The sequence below is a fragment of the Prunus avium genome, chromosome 7, assembly GCF_965620075.1.
Source record: "Prunus avium chromosome 7, drPruAviu1.hap1.1, whole genome shotgun sequence".
In the NCBI taxonomy this organism is placed as follows: domain Eukaryota; kingdom Viridiplantae; phylum Streptophyta; class Magnoliopsida; order Rosales; family Rosaceae; genus Prunus; species Prunus avium.
The window spans coordinates 37,951,395-37,977,955 of NC_142290.1; the positions used below are offsets into that span (position 1 = coordinate 37,951,395).

The 26,561-nt window shown below is 36.9% G+C and overlaps 5 protein-coding genes across 7 annotated transcripts; all 5 read right to left on the reverse strand.

Annotated features, from left to right (window-relative positions):
* Positions 1 to 2,603: 2,603 nt before the first annotated feature.
* Positions 2,604 to 10,175, reverse strand: MAK10 (MAK10 homolog). Its single transcript, XM_021953354.2, has 16 exons — positions 9,787 to 10,175; positions 9,065 to 9,132; positions 8,525 to 8,680; positions 8,143 to 8,310; positions 7,643 to 7,793; positions 7,272 to 7,351; positions 6,868 to 7,140; positions 6,647 to 6,790; positions 6,106 to 6,240; positions 5,714 to 5,812; positions 5,028 to 5,084; positions 4,128 to 4,332; positions 3,844 to 3,962; positions 3,520 to 3,588; positions 3,143 to 3,241; positions 2,604 to 3,057 (listed from the first exon to the last, which is right to left on the reverse strand). The coding sequence occupies exons 1-16, from the start codon at positions 9,908 to 9,910 to the stop codon at positions 2,818 to 2,820; spliced, it is 2,187 nt and encodes a 728-aa protein (XP_021809046.1). The 5' UTR covers positions 9,911 to 10,175; the 3' UTR covers positions 2,604 to 2,817.
* A 304-nt stretch (positions 10,176 to 10,479) lies between these two features.
* On the reverse strand, positions 10,480 to 13,596 carry LOC110752653 (putative glycosyltransferase At5g20260). The gene is made up of 4 exons (XM_021953355.2): positions 13,283 to 13,596; positions 13,005 to 13,159; positions 11,719 to 12,073; positions 10,480 to 11,461 (listed from the first exon to the last, which is right to left on the reverse strand). The coding sequence occupies exons 1-4, from the start codon at positions 13,565 to 13,567 to the stop codon at positions 10,799 to 10,801; spliced, it is 1,458 nt and encodes a 485-aa protein (XP_021809047.1). The 5' UTR covers positions 13,568 to 13,596; the 3' UTR covers positions 10,480 to 10,798.
* Positions 13,597 to 14,310: 714 nt separating this feature from the next.
* Positions 14,311 to 16,151, reverse strand: LOC110752677 (putative glycosyltransferase At3g42180). Its single transcript, XM_021953391.2, has 4 exons — positions 15,844 to 16,151; positions 15,572 to 15,723; positions 15,120 to 15,483; positions 14,311 to 14,973 (listed from the first exon to the last, which is right to left on the reverse strand). The coding sequence occupies exons 1-4, from the start codon at positions 16,099 to 16,101 to the stop codon at positions 14,311 to 14,313; spliced, it is 1,437 nt and encodes a 478-aa protein (XP_021809083.2). The 5' UTR covers positions 16,102 to 16,151.
* A 987-nt stretch (positions 16,152 to 17,138) lies between these two features.
* On the reverse strand, positions 17,139 to 19,555 carry LOC110752645 (putative glycosyltransferase At3g42180). Its single transcript, XM_021953347.2, has 4 exons — positions 18,883 to 19,555; positions 18,613 to 18,764; positions 18,125 to 18,488; positions 17,139 to 18,018 (listed from the first exon to the last, which is right to left on the reverse strand). The coding sequence occupies exons 1-4, from the start codon at positions 19,123 to 19,125 to the stop codon at positions 17,338 to 17,340; spliced, it is 1,440 nt and encodes a 479-aa protein (XP_021809039.2). The 5' UTR covers positions 19,126 to 19,555; the 3' UTR covers positions 17,139 to 17,337.
* Positions 19,556 to 20,702: 1,147 nt separating this feature from the next.
* On the reverse strand, positions 20,703 to 26,190 carry HHP1 (heptahelical transmembrane protein1). 3 transcript variants are annotated; one of them, XM_021953381.2, is made up of 6 exons: positions 25,240 to 26,190; positions 24,235 to 24,299; positions 22,500 to 22,878; positions 22,232 to 22,324; positions 21,753 to 21,801; positions 20,703 to 21,680 (listed from the first exon to the last, which is right to left on the reverse strand). In XM_021953381.2, the coding sequence occupies exons 3-6, from the start codon at positions 22,829 to 22,831 to the stop codon at positions 20,976 to 20,978; spliced, it is 1,179 nt and encodes a 392-aa protein (XP_021809073.1). In that variant the 5' UTR covers positions 22,832 to 22,878; positions 24,235 to 24,299; positions 25,240 to 26,190; the 3' UTR covers positions 20,703 to 20,975. The 3 variants fall into 3 exon arrangements, with proteins under 3 accessions (XP_021809073.1, XP_088100512.1, XP_021809072.1); XM_088244386.1 differs by lacking the exons at positions 24,235 to 24,299; positions 25,240 to 26,190 and having other exon boundaries at positions 20,703 to 21,632; positions 22,500 to 23,074; XM_021953380.2 differs by lacking the exons at positions 24,235 to 24,299; positions 25,240 to 26,190 and having other exon boundaries at positions 22,500 to 23,073.
* Positions 26,191 to 26,561: the final 371 nt, after the last annotated feature.

Consider the following 26,561-nt stretch of genomic DNA (forward strand, 5'->3'; position numbering starts at 1 on the left):
TTATTATTTAAATCATTAACTGAATTTTCCCATCTGTCAGAAAGACAGAAAATACGGCTGTGTAAGACAGGGCAATAATTCTCTACGATACTCTCCATCTGCAATTTTTTTAAACTCTTTAATTATTTAACAAGAGAATACTACTTTACAAACCAAAGCATTTTTCTTTTGTTTGGATGATGGAAAATAATTATGAATTTAACTAAAAGTTAGGAATTTAATATAAGAAATTGACAATTCCCTTTTTGGGCAACTTAAGTGCATTATTTCATAATCTCCATAATGTCATTTACAAAATTCAACATACATAAATCCAAATACTGAAATTTTCAATTGCCAGAAATTAAAATGATGAAAATATAAATTCCGTTATTTTAAAATTCTATATAATTTTCAATTCTATGCAAATGAATTAATTGGAAATTCCTAAAGTAATTCTTAATTCATCAAATAATTCATTATCAATCAATCATGATCAAGTTACAATGAATTTTTTTTATATATAAACAATAATTTAAATTATTTCTAATATACAGGAAGGGAAACTCAAAACTACAACAAAATTTAATTGGCTTGATAACAATTCTACTACCAAAAATTTTAAAAAAAAAATATTATTTCAAAAAAGGTAAATGTGACTTGAGAAAAACAGAAGCGTCGGTAGTGGATCTACTTTCCAGAAGCAGTAGGGCGCTTTAGGACTAATCTAATTCTATACGGTCCAATCCCATGCTCGTATTTCATAGTCATAGTCTAAATAGAAAATAGGTATATAAATTCTGGTCCAAGAAAGAGAAAGGGGATGTTGCTTAGAAACAAGAAAAACAATTAGAGCCAGCCAGCTTAGCTTATAGCTAATTTCTCCAACTAATAGACACCCAAGCTTTTGAGTTATCATTTAATTGTGGGCCTTTCCATGATTAGCAACAACTTCTCATTCTTTAAAGCTAGCAATCATCTTCTTCATCCAGATCACATGCAAATATTAAATTTCCAGCCATTATTGCCCATGATTCTTTTCTTTTGCTTTCTATTCCGTAATCTTTATTTTCATTTTTCCATGTCAGAGCAGGACAAGTGTGTCTCCTGCAAATGTATTTATTTCACAGTAGAAAACAGGCTGCCAAATAGTTTGAACTCTCTCGCTCTTCTAGTTATATAATTTATTATTTCAATCATGAACTTAAAAGACCGATCGGACGTTGATTAGGTCAGTTGGCTGGCAGAGAGTGAACCCGTCCTCTTACACTCAGGATTCCAAATTTGATGCTCATCGAGTCATCGTGGTCGGTCAGACAAGTTTGTTTAGCTTTACGTCCCCAACAACATTTACCATTTTGAACCCAAAGAAACCAAAACTATGGCATAAAGTCATCACGTTTATTAAGAAGCCGTTGGTTTGGTGCAGAGGCGGTGCCACTGCCATACCATATGAAAACAACCATTGGCCATATTAGACATCGCTCTCAATCTCTCTCTCTCTAGTTTCTTCTCTTTGGTTGAGGGAGGTTAATTTCAGGCCCACACAAAAGGACACACCTCAAGCCTCCATTCATTCATTCATTTTCATATCTCAATCTCCAAACCAACTAAATAATGCATTTCTGTTCTCCAAAATGTTGGGGGTTTTATGTAATTTTTAGTATAATCAACTACAGGTGAGGAGATTTCTCATACACACGCTATTATGGTAAGTAAACCATTTATGTCGTATTTATGATTTTTATTCTGGGCTACTTCTATTCTGCCACTAATAATATATCAGAGAAATAAGGCAGGACAAACCCGTTTGCCAGCCACATATGAATGAATATGAATGACACCTTCCTATTTCCTAATGCCACTTTATAAAAAGACGATCGCACCCTCCAAACTCTGAATTAACAATAAGAAATTAAGGATACAAAATAAAAGAATGACCCAAAGGAAAGATACCATTTTTCACAAGTTTTTAAAACCATGTTCTGAATGCCAACAAAAAGTTAAAAAAAATAAATACCGCGTTCTGGACAATTGGAAGGTTTTGTTTCCTGGGGTGCATAGACATAGACCCATTCCAAATTCACTAAGGTCAAAAAGAGAACCTTAAGAATTTTTAGGAAGAGAAAATTATTTTTAATTTGTATTTTCCATAGGCATTGAAAATCCATAAAATGGAGGGATTTGTAAACCCAAACGAAGAAGTGGTGGTGGTGGGTTTCTCTCTCCTCAACTACTGTTGCTAGATACACGACTTTTGTTGTTGTTGTATTATCTAAATTGCATGTACGTACCATCTTCTCCAAAGTTGTGTCGTTTGGTCTTTGACGGCTGATTGCCAATTCAAATAAAGACTCGATCCAAATAATAAAACCTAAACCTAGTATAATAGAAGAAGAAACAAAAGAAAATGCACGCTGACAGAGCACAACAGATGGGTCCAAGTAAAAAAGTTGAAGATAAAAGTGGAATGAGATTTGGCATAATAGGCGAGAAGTTGTTAAGGTGTTTGTTGGATCCAATTTAAATATGTTATGATGGACTGAGACTTTATCTATCACACAGACTCATCCATCAAATTCAAAGTTTGTCGTGTCGTTCTTTTTGCTTTATACAAAAAGCAATGAGAAAAAGAAAAAGGGGCAGGGAACCAAATCTCACATAAACAGGGTGGTTTTATTCTTTATTCATTGCAATTACAAATTAATGAAATGAATAGTTGACGAAAACCTTTATAAATCGCTGTTACATGTGCTATGTATGCTACAAAGACTACGCCTCTGAATTCTGCTTTTCAGGGACTCTTTCAAAATTGGTAGAGATCAGTGAAAAGCACCTTCAACATCTCTTAACAACAGCCGTTGCAAAGCAAGGATGGTGGTTGAACTCGAAAGAAACCTTCAGTGACGGGTCAAGGGCTCCTGCTCGGGAAATCACGTTTAAGGCAATGCTATTGTGCTCGGCTACTTGCTCTAGCCTTCGTAGTTCAGCCAATTTTTCTGGGTCATTCGAAAAACTACCTCTAACCTCCTTTGTGATCCTCTGGGCATCCTTGAAGTAATCATACATAACTAGGTTCTGCGCAAAGGAAGAGATAACAGTAAGCCTACCAGAGTATCATGGAAAATCACACCTAGTGTGTGCTAACAGAAAATTCACTCACGGATAAACGAGCATGGGTTGTCGATTCCATGAACAGAGGGAATGAGACATGATCAGGAATGCAAGCTTTTTGTAGGAGTTCAAAGTGCTGAATAAATCTCTGCAGGAATTTAAAAAAGAAAAAGAGTTAAACCTGGTGAGAACGCAAAGGAGAGATGTCATCCAAAACATAAATCATTTTGTAAACTCTTGAATTCATAAAGCAGAAACAGTGACTCCTAAAATAGCTCCCAAAATGCATTTCAGGCAAGACAAGGAGACCTCTTTTTGCATGTCATGCTTATATGAGAGGATAAAACTGAAATTTACCATCAGTTAACTCAAAGGTTAAGAAAAATATATAAATAAATAAATATAGTAGGAATAATAATGCTATACCTCATGCTCAGTATTAAAAGGGCTTGGATTTTGTGCCATCATGCAGTCATTCCTCAAAGCAGCAAGCATCTGAAAAGATGGGATTCATTAACTGCGGATTTGAGGTGAGAATGTTGAAGCAAAATTTTATGCTACAAATGGACAGGATCTGTCCTGACATTCACAGTATAAAAATGGCCTGGTTGATTTGAAACAACAAGACTTGGATACCTAACATAAAATTTCTTAGCACCAGCAGAGGCACAAAAGGACCTATCTCTGCAGTCATCTCAAATGGAAGTGGTCATTCTTCACCTCATAATTCAGAAACTAAAGCATAATTACCATTGTAAGCCCTTCAGCAAGACATATTTGGCACTGAAGAAACAAGACTGAAGGCGGAATCTGGTAATCTCGTGCCACATCTTTAACAGAATCCCTTTTCTTCTTTCCCCTCCGTTTACCTGATCAACAGAAGCATAGATGCATCAAATACTCAGTAAAATAATTTTGGACAGCATAGTGCATGTAAATGTATAAGAAAATTCAGACAATTGACTAATCCGAAAGCCTCCTTACGAATAGCTGCCTCGCAATTGAAATAAGTTGCAGAAAATTAGCATATTTACCACTGCCATTGCTCACCACCGTCTTGAGATTTGTTTTCTCTGCAAGCTTGATTAGGACAACATAGATATACCAATATACCATGCAGTATTCACTCTCCGAATAGAGCTCCAATTCGAAGCCTAAAATAAGAAATCGAAAAGCTATCCAATATGTTTGCTCCTCCACCCAAAGAAGGATGTGTTGGAATAGCTTCACGCCAACATTCTGTGGAATTCCAAAGCAAACTCCAATAAGCATAAATTTTACTGGTGTTTGCGTTAAGGTTTCACTACGTTTAGCAAAAGAAAAATGAAGGAAATTTTAACCATCAAGAAGATGTGATCATTGCTGAATACAGGTAGAGATAATTTAATCAACACTGGCATGGCCTTTTGTCAAGTGAATGATGATATCATCAACTGCTTACATTTCAAAAAATAAGAAAAGGAAATTAAGACACTGAGATGCCCCCTTCAACTGAGTAATCTAACACAGATTTTACCTAATTTCCAACACTGGATTCACTAAAGCCTAGTAGGCAATAAAGTACATTCACAGAAACTATCATGTTGCTTGATAGGTCTCTTATGATCAAACACTCTAGTCATTTGTTCAGTGTTGTTCTAGAATTCGCATTCCTTGTTTAATCCAAGTCACATTGATGTGAAATGCTCAAACTTTATGTATGGCATATTCCCGTTAACAAATAACCAGATCAATGTTTCCCTAAAAATGTAGATATACAACTGGTCAAATTCCAAAGAAAAACAAAGGATGAACTTACTAAGTTTCCCTGATTCTTATAGAAAAAAAAATATACGTATATAGAAGCTGAATGCCTCCAAGTGCAATTGATGATTGATAAACCAAGTAAGCTAATGGGAATAATATTAAAGTAATCCTCTCGGAGAGCAACATACCTCATCATTTGAAATGTTTGCTTTTTCTCCAAACTCCTTTCTAAAGGCCATCTCTAGCTATAAAATCAACATTTGAATAACGTAAACACATTATCCATGCCAAATTCCATCACCAATCAAATTGGACAATGTGTAGAGTGATAAACAGAATCACATTGGACAATGAGTAGTTATAAAATCAACATTTGAATAACGTAAACACATTATCCATGCCAAATTCTATCAGCAATCAAATTGGACAATGTGTAGAGTGATAAACAGAATCACAGTTTTAATCTTTTTTTCGTTTAAGTTTGAACTCATACTTCCCAAAATACAGACAAAAAAGTTAGAAAAAGAAAAGGAAAAGAAACATGCATTGGCACTTTCCTTATAAAGTAGTTTGCTATATAATCTTAACTAATAGTTGAGAGAAGGTCTGATGGGTAATCTTGAAGATCTTGTTATGACAATAACTTAATTAAATATCTGCATTAAGAGAAAAGGGTCAGGTTTAGGATCACTCAGCCCTAAACCATCTACCTCATAGTAAGCCCAGAAAACATTAGACAATGATAGAGCAAGATATATGTGCTTCATAGGATGTTCTCTTCAGAAACATAATACCTTCTGAGGGCTCGAACAACTGAAAGAGTTTGAAAAGGAAGAAAACGTAATAAATGAGCTTTTAAGATAATGTGGCATACCTGTACGTAAACAACACGCCAATCTTGTAAAATCTTTCCAAGCTTACGCCTTTGCCATGCGCCATTTGTACATAAAATTTTTAGCAAATTGATTACTAACTGCATTACACAAAATATTACACATATTAGATGAAGCACTGAGTGCCAGTGAAACAGTCTCATTTGAGTTCTGCTATCTTCTGGCGCACACATGAATCCAAGATTCAGTGAAATTTAAAAAGAAAAAAAAATGTCATGCAAGAGCTTTCATTGATCATATCCCTTGATCTCTGATCTAAGTACACAAATTGAATAGTTTCATAGAATATGGAAAATACTTAGGAACTATCATCACCCAAAAGTAAAACTAAACAGACAAGTATAATAATTCCAAAGATAATAATTCATATCACCTGTCCCAATTGAACAATAGATTCCTTTTTCTGAATATCATGGTTCCGTGTGTTATCAGGTAATGCTGCAGCTCTGGTAATAACAGCAAAGACAGGATCCCGGCCATAGAGTTTCCCGTCTTGAACCAGCAAACGCTGTTCAAAAGTTTTCAGGTCAATAATTCATAAATATTTTGACATAACTGTAGCAGTAAGTATCTAGTCCAAAGTTTGGACTCTGGAGAAAACAAATTAACAAAATCAAGAAATACTTCCAGCTCCAGCAGCACATAGTGCGGGCATAAACTAGAAAATAAAACAATAGTAGGACTGTAGGCCTAAGGTTATAAATGTATGCAAAGCTGTTTTACCCAGAAGCATTGCTTAACCTGAAGAACTAATTTCTCTCGGCAATTAGTTCAACATAGCACTAGCACAAGAAGGATCTGCTGTAGGGTAACATAGCTAACATGGACTATTAAATACTAAATACCATAAAGTCATCATACCAGGCACTGGAAGAACAATTGAAGTAGAAACAAACGAAACATTGGAAACCGACCTGAAGATGAGCTCTTGCTACTAAATCAGGCTGAGATTTTTGAAACTCAACCACAAAGTGCAAAACACTTTCTAAAGATGGGTCTAATGGGTAGGAACATATAACATCCAGATCTTGCAGAAGTTTCATAAAATATTCAACAGCCTGGTATAACAAAACAAAAAGAACGTTATAATAGTGGAAGTAAATTACCATAACTGTAGTAATTATCTAATGCTCACCTTTTTCCAACTAAGAATTTTAATTGCACGTGGTGGGGTTGGGGCAGATAACCTACAGTTTAAACTAGCATCAAATCCAATTGGTTGACAGCCAGAAGCAGTAGTTTTGTCTTCCATACTGCCTTCATGAGTTACAAGAGTACTAGATCTGAGGAACTCAGATGAGTTAAGAATGCATTTCAATTCTGATATGCAGGAGGCTATATGTTTTCTTGCCAACTCCAAACCTCTCCCTTGAGGCCGCCTCATAGATGTAAGAACATGGTAAAAATGCTGAAAGAAGAACAACAAAAGATATCTTTTTTATTGAACTTTTAGAATATGGGTCATTTATTTTCAAATGCATGGATATGTGCTCACAGATGATGCAGATGCATATGAGATAAACAAACACAGGGTAAGACCTTACGAAAGCGTAAGCGGCATAACAAAGCTTTGCAGTAGCCTTCCTCAAATTCAATATTATTTTGTAGTGGCACCAAGTCTGTAGCAAAAAAGCTAGTATATGAACCAAGCATAATATTGTAAAATGTATAAACATACATGCAGTCTGAAAGGTGGCAAAAGCTATGTAGATACACAAAGTAAACCTACTCTGGGTATCAAAGGTATAAGGTAGGAAAGCCAATTACTAATTTGAACTAAAACTGATCTAAGAAGGAATTAAAAAAACAGAAGAAAATTGATATACACTGACTTTGTTTTCTTCACATATCTGTTTCACTGATATATTTTACACGAAGATTGATATTAATGCGAAAGTTAACAGATATACCTTCTAACACTCTGTTTTTCGATGATGGGGCTTTACAGGCACGTAATTGGCGGGAAATGGTTTCTTCAACAGCATTTAGCATTGACAAGCACTTTTCATCTCCATCCCCATTCAAAGGAAGACCATATGTCATTATAAAAAGGTCTTCTTCCTGCCAATGAGACAAATTTGATGAAATTTGCATAACAAGCATTTGATCACTGCAAGATACTACTTAGAAACTAGGACTTATATGTCTATACATGCAGTTGACACAATCTTGCAAGTGGACAAAAATGCACCGTATTGTCATCCGGATGTGAGCTATAATTTACTCGGAGGATAACAATAATTTACGAGTATAACTCATTGATTTATTTTCTAAATTTCTCCTGCCTGACTCAATCCTGGGAGCAGTAAGAATGATCATAAAGACTGAAACTAGGAAAAAAAATCAATTACTTCAAATTAATGGAAATACTGAAACAGCGTAGGCCAAAAGAGCTGTTGGAATACTTTACTTCATGAGTCCGTGCATCTGAGACAACTGAAATGACTGTCTTGCAGGTTGCTCGTATGACTCTGCAATAAGAATGCAGTAAGGGATGTGAAGACGTCCTATCAGGCCTGAGAAGATAGATGCAAGAGAAGACAGTTTGTGCCAATGAATGACCCTTGTGCCATGTTGCCTGCCATTCAAAAAGTTAGATATAAAAACATAAAGAAGGGAAAGACTGTAATACAGAGACAAAAACTTATAAGATAGATTACTTCAACTGCAAATTTTAGTGTTAAAAACATATATCAGGAATATGTTTCAGCCGATAATGGGAAAAAAGAAAATTAAGATCATAAGAGAAAAGATCTAATTAGAGCAATAAAGGGAAGTTATCCAGCAGATACCTCACAGGCTAGAAGATGGTCCATGATATCAATAGTGCATTGTACATCAATCGTTTTGTCAAAGCTAATAGGAACTGGAGCAGCACCATTCTCAATTGCTTCATCAACAGAGTAATATTTACAAATCATACCAGAATCCATCTTTGGGTCCATTATCTAATAAGGAACACAAACATCAAGTGTTAAATACAGACCACGCAAGTACTTGAAATACAAAATTAGAAAAATTTGAACACAAAACCAATATAGCATAGGTTAGGTTGACAGAAAGATTGTGCAACTCTTTGATTCTTAATGCTGTCGATGGTGAATCGCCCATGTCAAATGAATAACAAAGGTCGCATCCAACGAATAGGAATTTAGGCTGAGCATAACAGCACACGAATGAAGAAAAAAATACATTTTCCTGAATAGATTTTTCTTTTCAACAACTTATTGAATGATCATAAAACAAATGCTGTGTGCACTGTTCAGTTTAAGACACAGCAATTTTGAATGTACTAATAACAATTTTAAAAAAAGGTGCAGACAACGTCTTACCTCTAAAGCAGACATCGCAGCAAAAAGATTGAAATTATCTCCGTGAATGAGCATACCATCTTGAAGATCTGTGACCAAAGGTCATCAAAAGAAAAATAAATGAAGAATGAGAAGCCAAGAATAGGATAGAATGGCAAACAAGTTCTAAACCCAAACAGCATTATAATACACACACAGCTTATATTGATTTTGATGTTATATTTACTATATACATAAAGAAAGATTGCAGAGTTTGCTAAACATATTTGATAAGTTTCATTTGTACCAATCTCGGCAATTACAAAATGAAGCAATAGGGATTTACAAAGTCCACAGTTCACTTCCAACAAAAACCAACAACTCAAGCCTTAGTCATAACCTAGCAATACAGAACCATTCCAACAGTAAACTATTTCAACATCTGTCAGCAAACGAACAGAGCATCATTCAACGTTTTAAACTAATGGAGAATAACCACTGCTTTTGATTAGCCACAGGCACTTACAACAAGAACGGATATGGTATGTATGTTTTGTATGGATATAGAATATGTGATTAAACTACTAGGCTCGTTTCCTTATTCTGTTTATTTGTTTACATTGAATTCCGATGTCCAATAACATTTGTCATATGAAAACATAAAAAGCAACAGATTTTCATTTTCTTTCAGTTTCTCGGAAACCGAACAGAGTCGCTGAGTAGTTGAGATTGAAGCATAGGGCAACAAGGGGAAAACCACTGACCTTTGCAGGCGGCGTCGAGAAGGGGTGACACGTCAGCCCAGACAGTGTGATCGCCGGAAGGAATGGGAGTGCGTTCGGGTAAGGGGAGGTCCACTGTAGCTTCCTGTGCACTCGTCCCGGCCATCGTCGTAGATGCTTTTCGCTGCGGAAGCTTTGGAATATCAGTCTCCTGTATTGCTGCTTGCTGGGTAGCGTTGTGTGTGTGATCCTTTTAGCAAAGGTGGGTACTTTGCTTGGTTGCTGCCCACTTGCCTGCCTTGACAAGTACAACAACAACGAACAGCGTGCGCGTCAATCAGTGTGGACTGGTTGGGGTGTTTAGGGCATCAAATGGGTCGGATCTGGTCTTGGTTTGATTTCATTGGATTTCCTTTCAATTTTTATTTAAGCAATAAGAAAAATTAAAGGGAAATCCTCTTCTTCTTCTTTTTTCATTTTTCAAATTAGGGTGAAATCCTTGTACATTTTCAAGTATAGTAATAGTTTTTAAACTCAATCTTAAATTTCATTTTAATTCTTAAATTAAAAATAGTAGAAACACTTAACATTAAGCACTACTTTAGTGTTTGTTATTAAGGATTTTGCTAAGGTCAGTCGCTCTTCAGTGAATGACGATTTATTACTGTTATAATATGTCATCTTTAATAGTCAAAAATAGTCACTTATACATGGTAAATATCCGTTTGTCATGTATTTTGTCACAATTATTATGTCATATATGTATGTGAGTATGTAACTACATTTTCAATAGTGTACCTTCATTTCAGACCCTAACTAAATGGAAATTAAAAATTGAAAATACTCTCCAATATAATTGCGTTCTTCTTCTTCTTTTTTTCTTTTGGTTCAATGTGTATGTGACAGGCGCCCACTCATTTCAAGTTCATAATAGGTAATTGAAGAAACACACCTAAAAAAGAATCATATGAAAACCTTCTTGCTATAACAATGGGAAGAATATATAGTACACCAGTGTCTGGTCCGATGTGATCCAAGCAATGGACATGAGAAATCAAGATGGCAGCAAAACATCAAGCCTTCTCAGCCAAACCGAGTGAAGCAACATGTGGATCATATCATAAGGTTGAGCTGGTCGATGAATCATGAAATGCCTGTGCACCTCTGTCACCCTCTTTTGCAGTTGCAAATACCTTTTGGGGGAAATTCCTTTCAAAATTGTCTTGATTTCTGGTATTTTTTCGGATGGAATGTACACGGAGAATTTGGTCCAATCAAGAACATCACTAAAGGGCAATGCATAGTAGTCAGAAATGAGGACAGGGACACACCCAACAGAAATTGCTGTGACCACCCTTGCACTTGCCACTTCATACCCACTTGGGCACAAGCAAAACTTGCTCTTCCCCATTAACTTGAAGTAATTTTTCTTCTTGTCAAGGTACTCATGCACTTGCACTTCGTTGTCTTTGTCTTTCCAATGCTCGAGCAAGATATGCCTTATGTTGCCGTGAGCACCGCCAGCGAAGAAGGCAAGTATGGAACGCTTATCAGGGCTTGTCCTCTGTGGGGTTGGACCAAGTTTTCCGTAGGGTATGTTGATTTCTGGAATTGAGACATCTCTTTGGGGCTTAAACCCTTCCGAGGTATTGGCATTGCATAAAACTCTTATGAACTTGTCGTAAAGCTTAGGGTTCGCTTCTGAAATGTCTGGTGCCTGAAATTTTAAACTAACCACTAGTCATGATGAGTGATAGCATTTAGATAGTCATTTGCATTATAGAAGACAAAACAAAACCATTTAGAGCATGTGCATCACCGACCACCTTGTTGATTATCTCTCGTACAAGCAACGTGTAAAGATGTTGCAAATAGTTTTATTTAAAAGCTTGGAAACTAAACTAATGAAAGATGGAAGAGAAGAGATATAAACTAATGAAAGATGGAAGAGAAGAGATATAAAAGGCAGCATACCCAATCATGGCAAGAAACTAAGAAATGGTCAGCACCTTGGCTTCTATTCCAGTAAGGGTATCTTTCAGATATAATGCCAATATAATCCAAAACCACCCTTTGTAGCTGATCACGAGAATAAGTGACAAGAGGCTTGTAAAGAGTGTTGACGATGTTGGCCACACTGATAGGGATGAGGAACAGGTTGGCCTCATCAGGATGACGAGCCATGAAGCGGCTCTTGCCGCTCTCCATCTCGTCGATGAACTGCCCCTCGATGCCATAGATGTTGTTCAACGGCCCGTCGTGGACCAAGGGAGGCTCTCCTTCCCTGTAAATCCACACCTTCAATCTTTTCTCCATCTCTACGTGGCTCCTGATCCATCATCATACATAACCAAATTTTATTTATTTATTTTTGGTAAATAACGCATTTGTGCTTGCTAACCCAAATTCAAGCATGTCACATATACATAAGAAAATGGATTAATAAAGGTGCACAAATTTTAGTGCTACAAAATTCAAAACCTGCATGGTATGAAATCAAGGCAATGGATCGAAAAAATAGGCTTAGTAATTTGAATCCAATTAATTAATGATATGAATTGAGTAGAGAAATCGACAAGGATGAAATTAGCGGAAGCCAAATTAAGATTAAAAAGCTTGTCCCTTGGCATTCTCTCACGGTTAAAATTTCTCGTTATATAAACTCTACTCTCTAGCAATTACTATACCTACATAATGCTGAATCATTAAGGACAACAGAAATGGTAAATGTGAAAGATTTCATTGAATTGGAACAAAATTGGTGACCGCTGATATTAGAAGATTTTAATTCCATATATGCATTAACCATAAATCAAGATTTTTATTTGAAAAATTATGGAAAGTTTGAAGGCACAAATTTTTTTTGTGACAACTCGCATTATGGATTCCATTCCGATAAAATGTTGTAGCACTCTATTTTGCTTTTGCTCTGATACCATTTGAACGTTGTGTTAAGGTGACACACTACACCCTTATAGTGTAGCGAGACAATATTTTTCGATTATATTGTTTGTGTGTGTCATTTCTAATCACCATGTTATAAGTTAGCATTTTTGTATTCGTTGTAAATCAATTAACATTAAATGTCCAGATTTTGTTTAATATAGACATTAAATTTCCCATTACCCTCTCAGTCGAGAAAGTCATCAAAAGTCAAAACCCGGAAGAAAAAAATAATTGAATTCAAAAGAAAAACCTCTGTTTAGACAGAGAAAGAAACTGACAGAAATGAAGGAACACATATATATGTGAAACTTAACTGATGAAAAGAATGTGCATTTCTGTAGATGGATCCTGTTGGAATGAACCCTTGATCATCATTTCCCTTGGAATGATTCTTTGCCTGAACTGCTTTACGAATCGCATCTCGTGCTCTAGCCAAATCTGCTTCAATTCTCTCCAAATTACTCATTTTCTACTCAGACATGAAACAAAATAATAAAATCGATCACATATATATATATATATATAGTCAAAATAGAAAAATACATGTATTCATTCATGGCATAAACAAATATATATATATATATGCACTCACTTTTTTAGGCTTTTCCTCCCCTTGAATGAGACTACTGGTGTCATTCGCCGTCAATGAATATGACGGTGATAATAACGTTCGTGGTGGTAATGGCGGTGGCGATGAAATGGGTGGCGGAGTGTCATGGATGGTTTTTATATGGGAAATAGGAGTAGGATGTGAGAAAATAATATTGGTAATGCTGGTTTGGTTTAATGGAGATAAATAAAAGAGAAAAAAACAAAAGAGAAACAGAGCAGGTAGAGTTACAGTCACAGTTTGCCAAGCAGAGCCAAATTCTGCCATGGCTTTTGCTTTCTTTCTCACTTGTTTGAAGGAGGAGGAGGGAGGAGAAGGAATTGCATTGGGTATATGGGGGGGTGATAAATATGAAATCAAAGCATACGTAAAGCTCTAGAGTCACAGTTTGGTGAGTATTTGTCGTCACAAACCAATGTACATGTAATGTATGTGTGGGACCCTCCTACCTTTGGGCTACGGTTATGGTATGCAAAATTTGGTACGTCGAGGCTGGTGGTATATGGTAATAATTTAATTAAAATCTTGGCAAATCAATGGTAGAAAAAGGAGAATCTGGATATTTAATACACTGAAATATTGGTTTTAAGGAGAAAGAAGGAGGATAAGAGTGTTCTCTTTTCGCACATGGAAAGAAGTTGAGATATTATATATGGAAAAAAAGAATAAGTGGCCAACTCATTACTCATGAGTCATACCTTCACAAGAAACAGATTGGTTGAATATGTATGTAACCTATACAATTATTTTGTGTAAGTTATTTGCCTTTTCTTTTTTTATATAGACTGCATTAATTCATCATCAGTGTGTAACTGCATCAACTTTAAGTGGTTGTACGAGGCAGCTTATGGAGTTGGAGAGGGGACAACACCAGGATTCAAAATAAGACTTAATTATAGAGTTGCAAGTCATCCTACTGGCCAAATTTTTATTGTTGGCCGCATTTTACATCACACGAAAAGGGGAAGGTGAATGGAAAACTCACACACACGAGTACGATGGGAACTTGATTATGTTTCGAGTTTAGAATCAAGTCGTCTCAACCACACTGAATGAAGCACCATATGAATCACGTCAAATGGCTTAGACGGCCTATTCAGCACAAAATGCCGATGAACTCTTGACACCCTCTTTTGCATTTTCAGATATTTTTCATATGGAATTGATTGTAGGATGGTCTTAATTTCTGGTATCCTAGCGACAGGAATTTGTACTGAAAATTGGCTCCAATTGAGGACATCGCTGAAGGGTAATGTATAATTGTTGGAGATTAAAACCGGCACACACCCTGCATAAAATGCCTCCACCACTCTCGGGCTTGCCACTTCAAACCCACTTGGGCATAAACAATACTTGCTCTGACCCATTAATTTGGTGTAGTTTAGGTTCTTGGGAAGCTTCTCATGGACTTGAACTTCATCGTCTTTGCCCTTCCAATAATCGAGCAGCATGGGTCGAATGGGTCCGTGAACCCGACCCGCAAAGAATGCTAGAATTGGGCGGTCGTTTGGAGCCTGACCCAAAGAGGGTGGGCCAAGCCTTCCATGGGGCAAGTAAATTTCAGGAAGCGAGACATCTCTTTTGGGTTGGAATCCTTCGGAGGTGTTGGCATTGCAAAGCACTCTAATAAAATTCGTGAAAAGCTCGGGCTTCCCAACTGAAACCTCCGGTGCCTGAATTATGAAATATTATACGTGTTTTAAAAGTATGAAATTTTGAATATTCATGTCAAACAAGTACGTTCCCTTGACACTTAATTTGGTTTTTCTTATCTTTTCCAAAAGAAAAAGAAAGACAATTGATGGGAACTAATACTTACCCAATCGTGACATGAAGCCATGAAATGGTCAGCACCATTGCTTCTGTTCCAGTAGGGATATTTATTTGCCACCACCCCAATGTAGTCCATCACAACCCGTTGCAGGCGATCGCGATAGTAGTCTTGTTTTCGGGTGATAGGCATGTAAACATAGTGAACAATATTGGCCACACTGACGGGAAGGAAAAATGTGTGTGCCTCATCAGGATGTGTAGCCCTAAAGGGGCTCTCCTCCCTCTCTATTTCATCAATGAATTGTCCCTCAATGCCATATATGTTGTTCACTGGACCAAAATGCACCAGCGGTTGCTCTCCTTCCTTGTAGCTCCACACCTTGAACCTCTTCACCATCTCTATGTGGCTCCTGCAGCAAGCGCATCACAATTATTTAAGCCCTTAATTATAAGAAAACTAGCCTACGTACTTAATTATATAGAAGCTTAAAACTTAACTGGTGAAAAGCATATGAGTTTTTGTAAATGGTTCCTCTTGGGACAAAAGTCTCTGTTTTCTCCGATGTGTAGTTTTTAAACCGAATTGCTTCAAGGATCGCTGCTCGTGCTTTGGCCAAATCTTCTTCAATTTTCTCCAAATTAGTCCTACCCTGGTAACGAGATTAAATACACTAAAAGCTAGTATTAGTCAACTTAATTAATTTACCAAAACAATTACCAAAAGCTTCTACGTACATATGAAGAAACTAACTAGCTCTAGTATTGCTTACTTTGGTAGCACTAGCCTTGTGTCTCCTTTGATACATGGAGTTTGTGAGAATTAATTCATCCAGAGAAACGTGGGGCGGGGTTGTGTGGTTGGTCTTTGTTACATTGAAAGGTGTAGTGGTATTGAAAGAGGAAACAAAAGGAATATTGAGATGGTTTTCAGTAAACAGTAAGGGTGAGAAGGTTAGAAGGAAGAAAAGAAGAAAAAACAAAGTAATTAGGGAAAAAAGTGTGGAGCAGCGGAATAAAGCTGAAGTCATGGCTTCACTTCTGGTCTTTAATTCACCATTTCCTTAAGATAAGAGGTGAGGGTAAGTCTGTGACTCGGTGAGGAAGAAGATGGATGATCATCTGGGCTTATTTAATGACCTGCAGAGCTGCATTTTTTGACTTGTAAAAAGAATCTTACTTCTTAGCGCTTTAGGTGGAAAAAAAATGGATCGTCGCTCGCATTGATGTTAATGCAAAATAATTGAACATGGAAGATTGCTACAGATATCGATATATATATTAGTATTCCTAAAAATTTGATGATGAGTATCTTGCAAGTTATCAGAGGAATTATTAGCATATATTTTGCCATGCATATGAGATATGACACAGCATTCGGAGGAAAAATCGTGGCCATGTAAATTGTAATGAATAGAAAGTGACCCTTTGTCTAAGGCTCGGGGCTCATAATATATTTGACAAAGTAAATCTCTTGGTCTTAAACTGAGGGAGGGTAGCTACTAGCTAGTCATCCAATTCTATGGTGAAGTTTTGTAGCATATATGGCCCTTGGGAATCGACCAAACTCTAATCCCAAAGGTATATTAATATACCTGAGAGTTAGTCAAATTCATTCATTTATCAGCTTTGAGATTTGTACGTGAGGGCAATACCAATATATACATGTATATGAGGTCGAAGTGAATTTCTTGGATCACAAACTTCTTGAAGCTGCTGCTTTTTGATTGAACTGAAAGTAATATGCTGTTAAAAGTCCAACCATTTGGCCTGAGAGAGAGAGAGAGAGAGAGAGAGAGAGAGAGAGAGAGAGAGAGAGAGAGAGAGAGAGAGAGATGGGTATATAATCTAAATCTAATGGTTTACCTTGGAAACTGCAGAATACATAATGAGGGTGCTGGCTTTATACATAACCTACATATTCATGCATAGTCATACAGGTGATGATGTTGACTTAAGTCGATTATTTGACTATAATATACAGCTGATGATCAGTGGACTTAAAAGCCGATTAATTAAACTGTAACTTGACCTGGAAGATAATACTAAAATGAGAAATGAGGTTGGTTTTATTTATATACTCAAATCCTGTTTTTGCCTTTAATATGGCGTTTGAGAGGGGAAATTAAGAACAAAATTAATAGCTTCTGACCCTAGCTAGCTAGCTTGTGGCTTATTGGTTATTGGTTTGGTGCCAACATGTTACATCTAAGCAATACTAGATTGAGATAAAAACAAGGGGTAATAGATTACAAGAGAGCTGATGTTTATGAATTATGATCATGTATAGTGTCAAGCTTAGAGTTTAGTCGTCTCAACCATACAGAGTGAAGCACCATGTGAATCACGTCAAATGGCTGAGACGGCCTATTCAGCACAAAATGCCTCCTAACTTTGGACACCCTCTTCTGCATTCTCAAATATTTCTCATACGGAATTCCCTGTAAGATGGTCTTCATTTCTGGTATCTTGGCAATAGGAATTTGTATTGAAAATTGGCTCCAATTAAGGACATCACTGAAGGGCAATGTATAATTGTCAGAAATTAAAACCGGCACGCACCCTGCATAAAATGCCTCCACCACTCTTGGGCTTGCCACTTCAAACCCACTAGGACACAAGCAATACTTGCTCTGCCCCATTAGTTTGGTGTAGTTTTGGTCTAAGGGAAGCTTCTCATGGACTTGAACTTCATCATCTTTGTCCTTCCAATTATCCAGCAAGATAGGTCGAATGGATCCATGGACTCTGCCTGCAAAGAAGGCTAGAATTGGACGGTTGTTTGGGGGCTGACCCAAATATGGGGGGCCAAGCGTTCTAGAGGGCACATAAATTTCAGGTAATGGGATATCTCTTCTTGGCTGGAATCCTTCAGAGGTGTTAGCGTTGCAAAGAACTCTAATAAAGTTCTTGAAAAGCTCAGGCTGCCCTACTGAAATCTCGGGTCCCTGAATGATGAAATAGTTATTTGAAAACAAGACATTTCTGATCAATTCAAACAAAACATTTGTTTTCTTTTTTGAAGGCTAGAAATGAAGCAATTAACTAACATACCCAATCGTGACATGAAGCCATAAAATGGTCAGCACCATGGCTTCTGTTCCAGTAGGGATATTTCCGTGCCACAACGCCAATGTAGTCCACCACAATCCGTTGCAGACGATCACGATGATAGTCTTGTTCTCGGGTGATAGGCAAGTAAACATATTCAACGATGTTGGCTACACTGAAGGGCAGGAAAAATGTGTGTGCTTGATCAGGATGTGTAGCCCTGAAGGGGCTCTCCTCCCTCTCTATTTCATCTATGAAATGCCCTTCAATGCCGTAGATGTTCGTCATTGGACCAATATGTACTAATGGTAGCTCTCCTTCCTTGTACGACCAAACCTTGAACCTCTTCCGCATCTCTATGTGACTCCTGATCAGTGACAATATCACAATTTTTATCACCAAAACAATTCTTTATAAGGAAACCTCTTGATCATGAAATGAAAATGCTGATTTGTTTTCCAATATATAATAATTAGTTAGCAATACTCAACTGGTGAAAAGCATAAGGGTTTTTGTAAATGCTCCCTCTTGGGATAAAAGTCTCTGTTCTCTCCGATTTATAGTTCCTGGACTGAATTGCTTCACGAATCGCTGCTCGAGCTTGGGCTAAATCTTCTTCAATTCTCTCCAAACTAGTCTTATTCTGATCACACAACACCAAAAAATTGGATGAGTTAAACTTAACAATTAACTTACGAAAAATAATTCATTTGCCAAGCTTAGTTTAAGTGCTCATTTTGGTGCCATCCGCATGCACTAACCTTTTGTCCACTCCTCCTTCGATACATGGACTTTGTGAGTAACCCATCTAAAGAAACTTGGGGTGGGGCTGTGTAGTTGCTCTCTTTCAGATTGAAAAAAGCAGTGAAAGAGGAAATGAGGGGAATATTGAGATGGTTTCCAGAGAAAGGCGAAAAGCTTAGGAAGAAGAAAAGAAGAAACAACAACGTAACTAGCAAAAAAGCTACAGTGGGGAAGCGGAAGGCTCCTGCAGTAGAAGTCATGGCAATTAATTTATCACTTTTCTACTTGTATATGAATCTACGCAAAACCTCTCACTACATTTTTTTTGGTTGCACTAAGACACAAGGAAAAGACGGAACAAACAAAGCCAAAGACGGTCCATAAGAAAAAGAAAGAAAGAGAAGAGGGCTTATGACAGAGAAATGTAGCTATAGCAGCTTTTAGAGAGCAAATCCTTGCTGAATCCAGCGAAGTATAGCCCAACCTTTTTTACATTTAGTTTCCTACGTATTAAATCTAAGCAGAGATCGATGTGTCTGTAAGAATTAACAAGTGATCATTGAGAGAGGGCGAGTTGGTGACTGGGTATGATCATCTGGGCAGGGCATATGTAAGTAATAATATTTAATTTATATATGTTTAGGAATAGGAAAAATAGGATCATGTTTTGACATAAAAATAAAATCATTAAAGGAAGGCTTTTAGCAGCTTTACCTGGGAAATGCATGCTTGTTATAAAATAATTGACTTGGAAAATGTTGTGCCCGCCCTTACGTGTAACGAAATTAAAGTGACAACAGATGAGATTGCATATAGCTCTCTCACTAATCTAGTAGTTAATTAATCTCACTAAACTCTGATCCCAAAGGTATAATTAATATCGAGTTAGCTATAGTCATACTCATCGGTTTATCATTTTTAATTAATTTCTTTTATATTATATAACTCATGCTATAATTGATCCCAATATATCAGGAAGTGAATTTCTTGGATCACAATTTAATTAGTTCTCGAGGCTGCTGCTTTTTGATTGCATTCAAAGTAATGTGCTGTTAAAGGTCCAACCAGATCGATCGATCAATGCTCTGAAAAACATATAAAAATAAAATCTAACGGATACCTTGGAAGGTACTAATTATTACTCATCCACTGAATATATTTTCACATAGGAATAGATTACCTGAAGCTCATAAATTAAAGTATGAAGACTGCTAATAACTAAGCCGATTAATCTCTTCTTTTTAATTCTGATATGTGCTAGAAACAGTCGTTCACGTGCACGTGAGTGATTGTTGATGAAGTTTTCATTAACGACTGACATCCATCCATGCACATCGGTTAATATCAAAACTTGATTTGTTTGGGTGTCATAGTAACTTTGGTCAATGTATTAATTAAACTATCACAATGACATTGGTAATTGATAAATGATTTGCATATATACCCTTGCTAGCTTTAGGGCCTTGATTGTGTTCCTATCGCCATCTCATGCAAGATGTATGTTGTAACTGAACCCTTGTACGAGAATCATGTCATATTTCCTAACCGAAGGCAATTCTGCAGCTTCATACTCTGCTCCTCAATACACACACACCTCCTTGACCTATATTAGTTATTGTCTTATCAAAATGTCCGCACGTTATTAGCGCCGCACGTTATTAGCGTGCAGATGCTATTGTAAACAAGTAGGAAAACAGAGAGGGATAGTTCGCATGATAATAACATCCGGATGTCCGGATAGAAGAATTTATGTATATATATATTCTAAATTTTGTCTTCCTACCTGTTACCATTTCATAATCATTCAACATATAATAATTAAATATTGTTCATACAATTTCATAATCATTCAACATATAATAATTAAATATTGTTCATACAATTGCGATAATTTTTTTAATAAATAAATAAAATAATAGAAAACAAATTTGCACCTATTTTCCTTATCCTGGAATTCTTCTAAAAACAAATATAAAATGACAGCCTCTAATTATCTTCCGAGGCCAAGCTCTCTCTTACTCATTACAAAATCAACAATAATAATCCCTCTACCCATCAATATAAATCAAGCACAGGCTCTAGCTGATTAACCTACGGTTGCTCATTTATATTACGTAGTGTTGTTATTGTCACAGCCAAAGGTATTTCGCCAGTCTAGCATTACAAGAATGGCAGCATAATGCGCCAAGGCACCCAAAACCACCAAAACATGAAAAATCTGATGGCTGTGCCCTGCTATGTCAAACCATCCGGGCCTCCATCTCTCTGGAATCCGAGTGATATAAAATCCAGTCCCTGTCAAATAGAAAAATGCCATGGCAGCCTCATAAACCAGAGTGGCGTTGCGCCGCGGGTTCCCCCAGTTCACAATGCTGGCATGGACTGCAGGCACAATCCCAAACAACCCCATGGATGCAAACAGCAAGGCTCGAAATGTGCGAAATTTGCCGCTGGAAAGCTTGGGAGAGAGCAGTGTTATGATGGTGAAAACGCCCATGATTGTGATGCCACCAAGGTAGATGAATTGCCAGCGCGGGTCACATTGGAAGATGTAGTAAATTGGAGGGAAAAATGAGGTGATGATCATCATGGTGATGCCGGCATAATCGATGCGCAGCAGCAGGAGGTTCAAGGGGTGAGAGTGACATGAAAAGAGGTGACAAATGCTGCTCGAGAGAAGGCAGAACAAAGAGCCTCCTAGGAACACATAAAAAGGCCAATATGCCACGCCACCCATTTCATGACCAGCTGCTGCAATTTCCATTTCCTGAGATGTGATTTGCTTCAAATCAATAAGATTTGTTGTCACGATCCCCTGCTAAATTTCTAGTATTAATATGAGAAGGGTTATTAATATTACAACTTAGAATGAGTTGAGGTTAATTACCGAAATGAAATTACGGGAAACATTTGTAACTGCACTAATAGGTGTAGACCTGCATCAAACATATATATAATATTATATGCGACAAGGGGATGAATTAATTTATATATAATCTAATATGCATCATGCATGCATGCTAACTGAGGGAGGGTTTAACTAATTTCCTAGCTAGCAACATCTGCTCTGCTCGTAGAGAAATGTGCAGTTTTGAAATTAAAATGGATGGCACATGTTATGTGTTCATGCATGGTTGCAAATTGCAATTAATGAAAACTATCTATAATTAACAGAAAATAATGATTTCATCCAGGAAAACAAATATTTCAAATTAGCTAAATCTCTATATATAATTTTAAGAGTCAGTATTCTATATGTGATTCTAATAAAATCTCATATCAGACACGAATAACAAATTCAAATTTCCCCACACAAAAATAAAATAAAATAAATAGAAAGGGTAAAGAAAGAAAGCCTCAACAAACCTGGCAAAAAAGCCAAGGAGATCCGCTACCTGAGGCACTCGCAACAAATTCGCCATAGTCAAACCCAAAAACAGAACAAACCCAATCAAATGCCTGCAAATAATTAAAAAAATAAAATAAAATAGATTTAAACAATTCAAAGAAACTAAAGAAGAAAACCCGTCAATCAAAATCCAAAATCATCAAAGAATTAAAACCGAATTAAAGAAATGAATCAATCAAACAATGAACAAACTTAATTTGAAATAATGTTAAGGAAATTACGTACGTCCAAACGTTGAGAGTTTCGTTATGCCAACGGAAAACGCTAAAGAGAGCTTGAGGGAGAGGCCAATTGGCTCTGTAGTAATTGAGAATGAACTCGTTGTCTTTCATGTACTCCGGCAACTCCCAATACGACATCAAGCTGTACTGTATGGGTTTGGCCTTGTTTCTCTTCTTCTTCTTCTTCTTCTTATTCAAGTTGTTGTCGGTGACATGATTATGAGAAACATTAAAATAATTATTATCAACTGATGCCGAGGAGGAGGAGGTTTGATGATCCATTGTTGTTGTTGGTTTTCTCATCTTGGCAAGAGCTCCTCCTTCCCTGGGACTCATTGTCCTCCGTACAAAATATTCACAAGGAAGGGGTGTGGAGGGAGAGCCTTCGCTTCACAGAGAGAGAGAGAGAGAGAGATGAATATTGATTGGGTTGGGTTGGGTTTATAGATAGATAGATAGAGGGAAGGAGACAGAGTTTATGGTTGAAGGAGGAGAAGGGATATGGGATAATAGGGGCGGGGCTATTTAGTGCAGTTGGAGGTTGTACAACTGCACCAACCAACCAACCACAACATTAATAACATATATATATATATATATACATGGATTTAAAGAAAGAAAGAGCACCCTCCTTCCTTCCTTCCTTGTCATCATTTTCATTTTGTTGCAGCTAGATATCCTATAGCCTATAGGCTATAGGTATAGCACTGGTTGGTTGGTGGAGCTCCGTACCTAAATTGTTTTAATGTTAATGGATCATCACTTACGTCTTTCCTTTCCCCTTGCCCCCTCCCTCCCTCCCTGTTGGGGGAAGAGTCTCTTCTCTATAACATTATCAAGATCATCAGTATTAATTGGCTAACTATATTTTAATTACGACCCACCAAACCCACTTTTCATAATGCATGGCTTTCGAAGCATTTGCCATTGCATGCATGCGTTGGTTCATCTCAATATTCCATTGGTTTTTTTAATTTATGCAACAATTACCTCCATACTTCCTTAACTGTGGATGGATTCTCAATTATACATATATGTAAGCTCCAAGGAATATATTAATATTTGAAATGTTTTACTCTTTTTACAGAGACTTAAATTCGAGTGGGGATATTACAGTTGTTGTCTTGTGGTCCTTACCCTTCACCCTTGCTTGACACCCAGGATCGAAACCCCAAAGTTTCTTTCCTCCAATGTAACGAAAAAAAAATCCCCATAAGATAATATTGGTTAGCCAACTATTTCTCAAAATATCAGCTTGAGGAGAATGTTCTAATTAGTTTGGGTTTTCCTTTTGTAAGGCTTTCTGTTGGGAAAAGAATTCTAATTTTCAGACTTAGGTTTATTGTTAATAATTTCCTCTAGGGTCTAGGTGGCATTTAGCAACCACTAATCTACCAATCCTTTGTTTGAGAGGAGACACAGGTGGCCTACTATTGGACTGCTTCTTTTTTTATATTATATATTTATTTAGGAACAAGCAGAATTTCATTAATAAGGGGGTAAATTTAAAAGATGTACAAGAAGAACACACCCCAGATGGAGGTTCTTGCATACAATAAATTAGGAAAAATAAATCCAGCAAGACAGTGACTAATAACTATTACAAATTCAAGTCCAACTCACTCAAAGTTGACAGATAGAGGATCAAGAAGACCTTTTACAGCACCGATGCTACAGAGAGACCATGAGAACAACTAGTGGCGGATCCAGGATTCAAAAGCCAAGTAGGCGAAACTTACCTTAAAAACTCAACGGTATGAGTGAATTTTGTCCATCACTTGTTGCTTTGATTGCTTATCTACCACTGTTTCAATATGAAGAGATGAGTTTTTTAAGCTAACCCAATTTTGCATAGCAAGATGATGTGGTGAATTTAGCTTGCCTATATGATGTTGAAATACACATTGATTGCCACCAATTCTCTTCCAATTTTGAAATCCATGAATAGTAAAGGTTGCATGTGAGTGATTCATGTCAAATAGGAAGCAAGGAAAACAAATTGTCATATCTTTAGCAACTAAATACTCAAGCCAAGGGAATTTACTAAACCACATTTTATTAAATCGACGTAAGTCTCGCCCTTCTAAATGGCTTGGATAATCTTTCAACTCCGGTTGACATGGTCCTAAAATAATATAGCCTTTTCGCACATTATCTTGTTCATTCACTGAATATTGGGATATTTGACAACGTAATCCCGAATCACGCTCAAGATAATTGATATTAAAATCTTGACCACTATCAACGCTTTGGGTCTCAATTCTTTCAACTTAAGGCTTGACAATGGGAGAGTCGGGAAAATTTTGCTCATCACAAAGGGGAGGCATTTTACTAGATGATGACCCATCATTCTTTTTCTTAAAAAAAGAGAACAAATTCTTTGTTTTCTTAGGGTTCCATTGTGATCCGACATAATAAAAGATAACCTATTTAAGCAAACATCACAACCAAAAATCAAACAAATTCTCATAATAACATCAATGTCTTTAATGAAACATTAACATACCATCAACAAATCAAACATCTCAATAATACCAACATCAAATCAAACATCTCAACAAAGAGGAGACAATACTCAATTTCAAAGACCTAATTAATTTCAACAAAATCCCAAATTATAATTCATTTCTAATTAAACCCTAGAATACTCAATTTCAAATTAAAATTAGAATTAAGATGCATACATGTATTTTAGGAAAACCCCAAAAAGAGAAGATAATTAAAGAGGAGAGAATGAGAAATACTTGTCGACAAGGAAGGAGAAGAAGCTGTTGAAGATCTTGCTATTGCTGCCAAGGAGAAAAGAGGTGGGGACCGTCGGGTTGCAGCCAACCAATTTGCTCAAGGGAGAAGAAGTGTTTGAAGTATAATATAAGTGGGCATGGCCCATGGGGTTGGAGTGGAGAATGTCGGTTGGGCTGGAGCATTTGAGTTGATATTGCTTTTATTGTTTTTGTTAAATGAGAAAGTTTGAGTGGGCTGGTCTATTGTTTTTGTTAAGTGGGGGAAACATTTGAGTGGATTGGGGTTGAGTAGGCTGAAGAGATATAATTGAGTAGGCTGAAAAGATATAATTGTATTAAGTATTGGGTAATATATAGTTTGGCAAAAAATGGAGTAAGCGGCTGCCTACCCTGCCCTTAGGGTAGGACCGCCCCTAAGAACAACTAATTCTGCATGAACAGGGAATCAAAAGCACCAAAAGTGAAAGGGCCTGACCGCTCAACATCCACTTGGCTAAAGAAGGCCATAGCACCTCCAGCATCTCACATAATCTCACAGCACCCAATATGAAAGATCCATCAAGATCTAGCAACTTTCCCTCCTCAGCAAAAAAGATTTTAAAAGCTTGTCTTGAGAATAACCAAAACTGAGGAGAAGCAAAACCCAACATAAATTTGGGAAGAAAAATCTCTCTACAACATAACGGGGGAGAGAGTTGCCCGGTTTATTAGCCGAAGGGATTAGTTCCAAGGGAAAGTCCCTAGAACCAAAGGAGGTTGTAGAGAAGAGAGACCAAGAAGAAAGGAGAAGAATGGAGAAGCAGGGAGAAGGGTCGAGAAGGTAGAAAAGAAGTTGATTACTATCGGACTGCTTGTTAGTTAATCATTCATTGCCCTCAACTCACTTTAGAAGCAAAATTTGTCCTATTGCTTACTGAATTCTTACACTAGATTAAGAAGAAGAAAATAATTTGAATCCAACGTTTTACACCTCCATCTCACCTTCACCTTCAAAATCCAACTCTCTTGATCATGTTCCTAATTTGTAGTTTTTTTTTATTATAAATAATTATAAATTTATTACGGAAATTCGGTTTATATCGTTCCAATTTATCGAATATCTAGGAAAGAGACCAAAAGAAAATTTTGGTTTTTACTGTTGTTTAGACTTTATCTCCCTTTTCTTATGATGCGACAATGGTGTTTGTCTTTATTATCGATCGGGAATAGCTGCAAGTTAGGTAGGACATTGCGTTTACGTAAATGATGTACAGTGACCTGCGATTCCCGGACACGTGTCCTTCCGTGTAGCTTTAATTATGGGCTGCTGCCACGTGTACTTA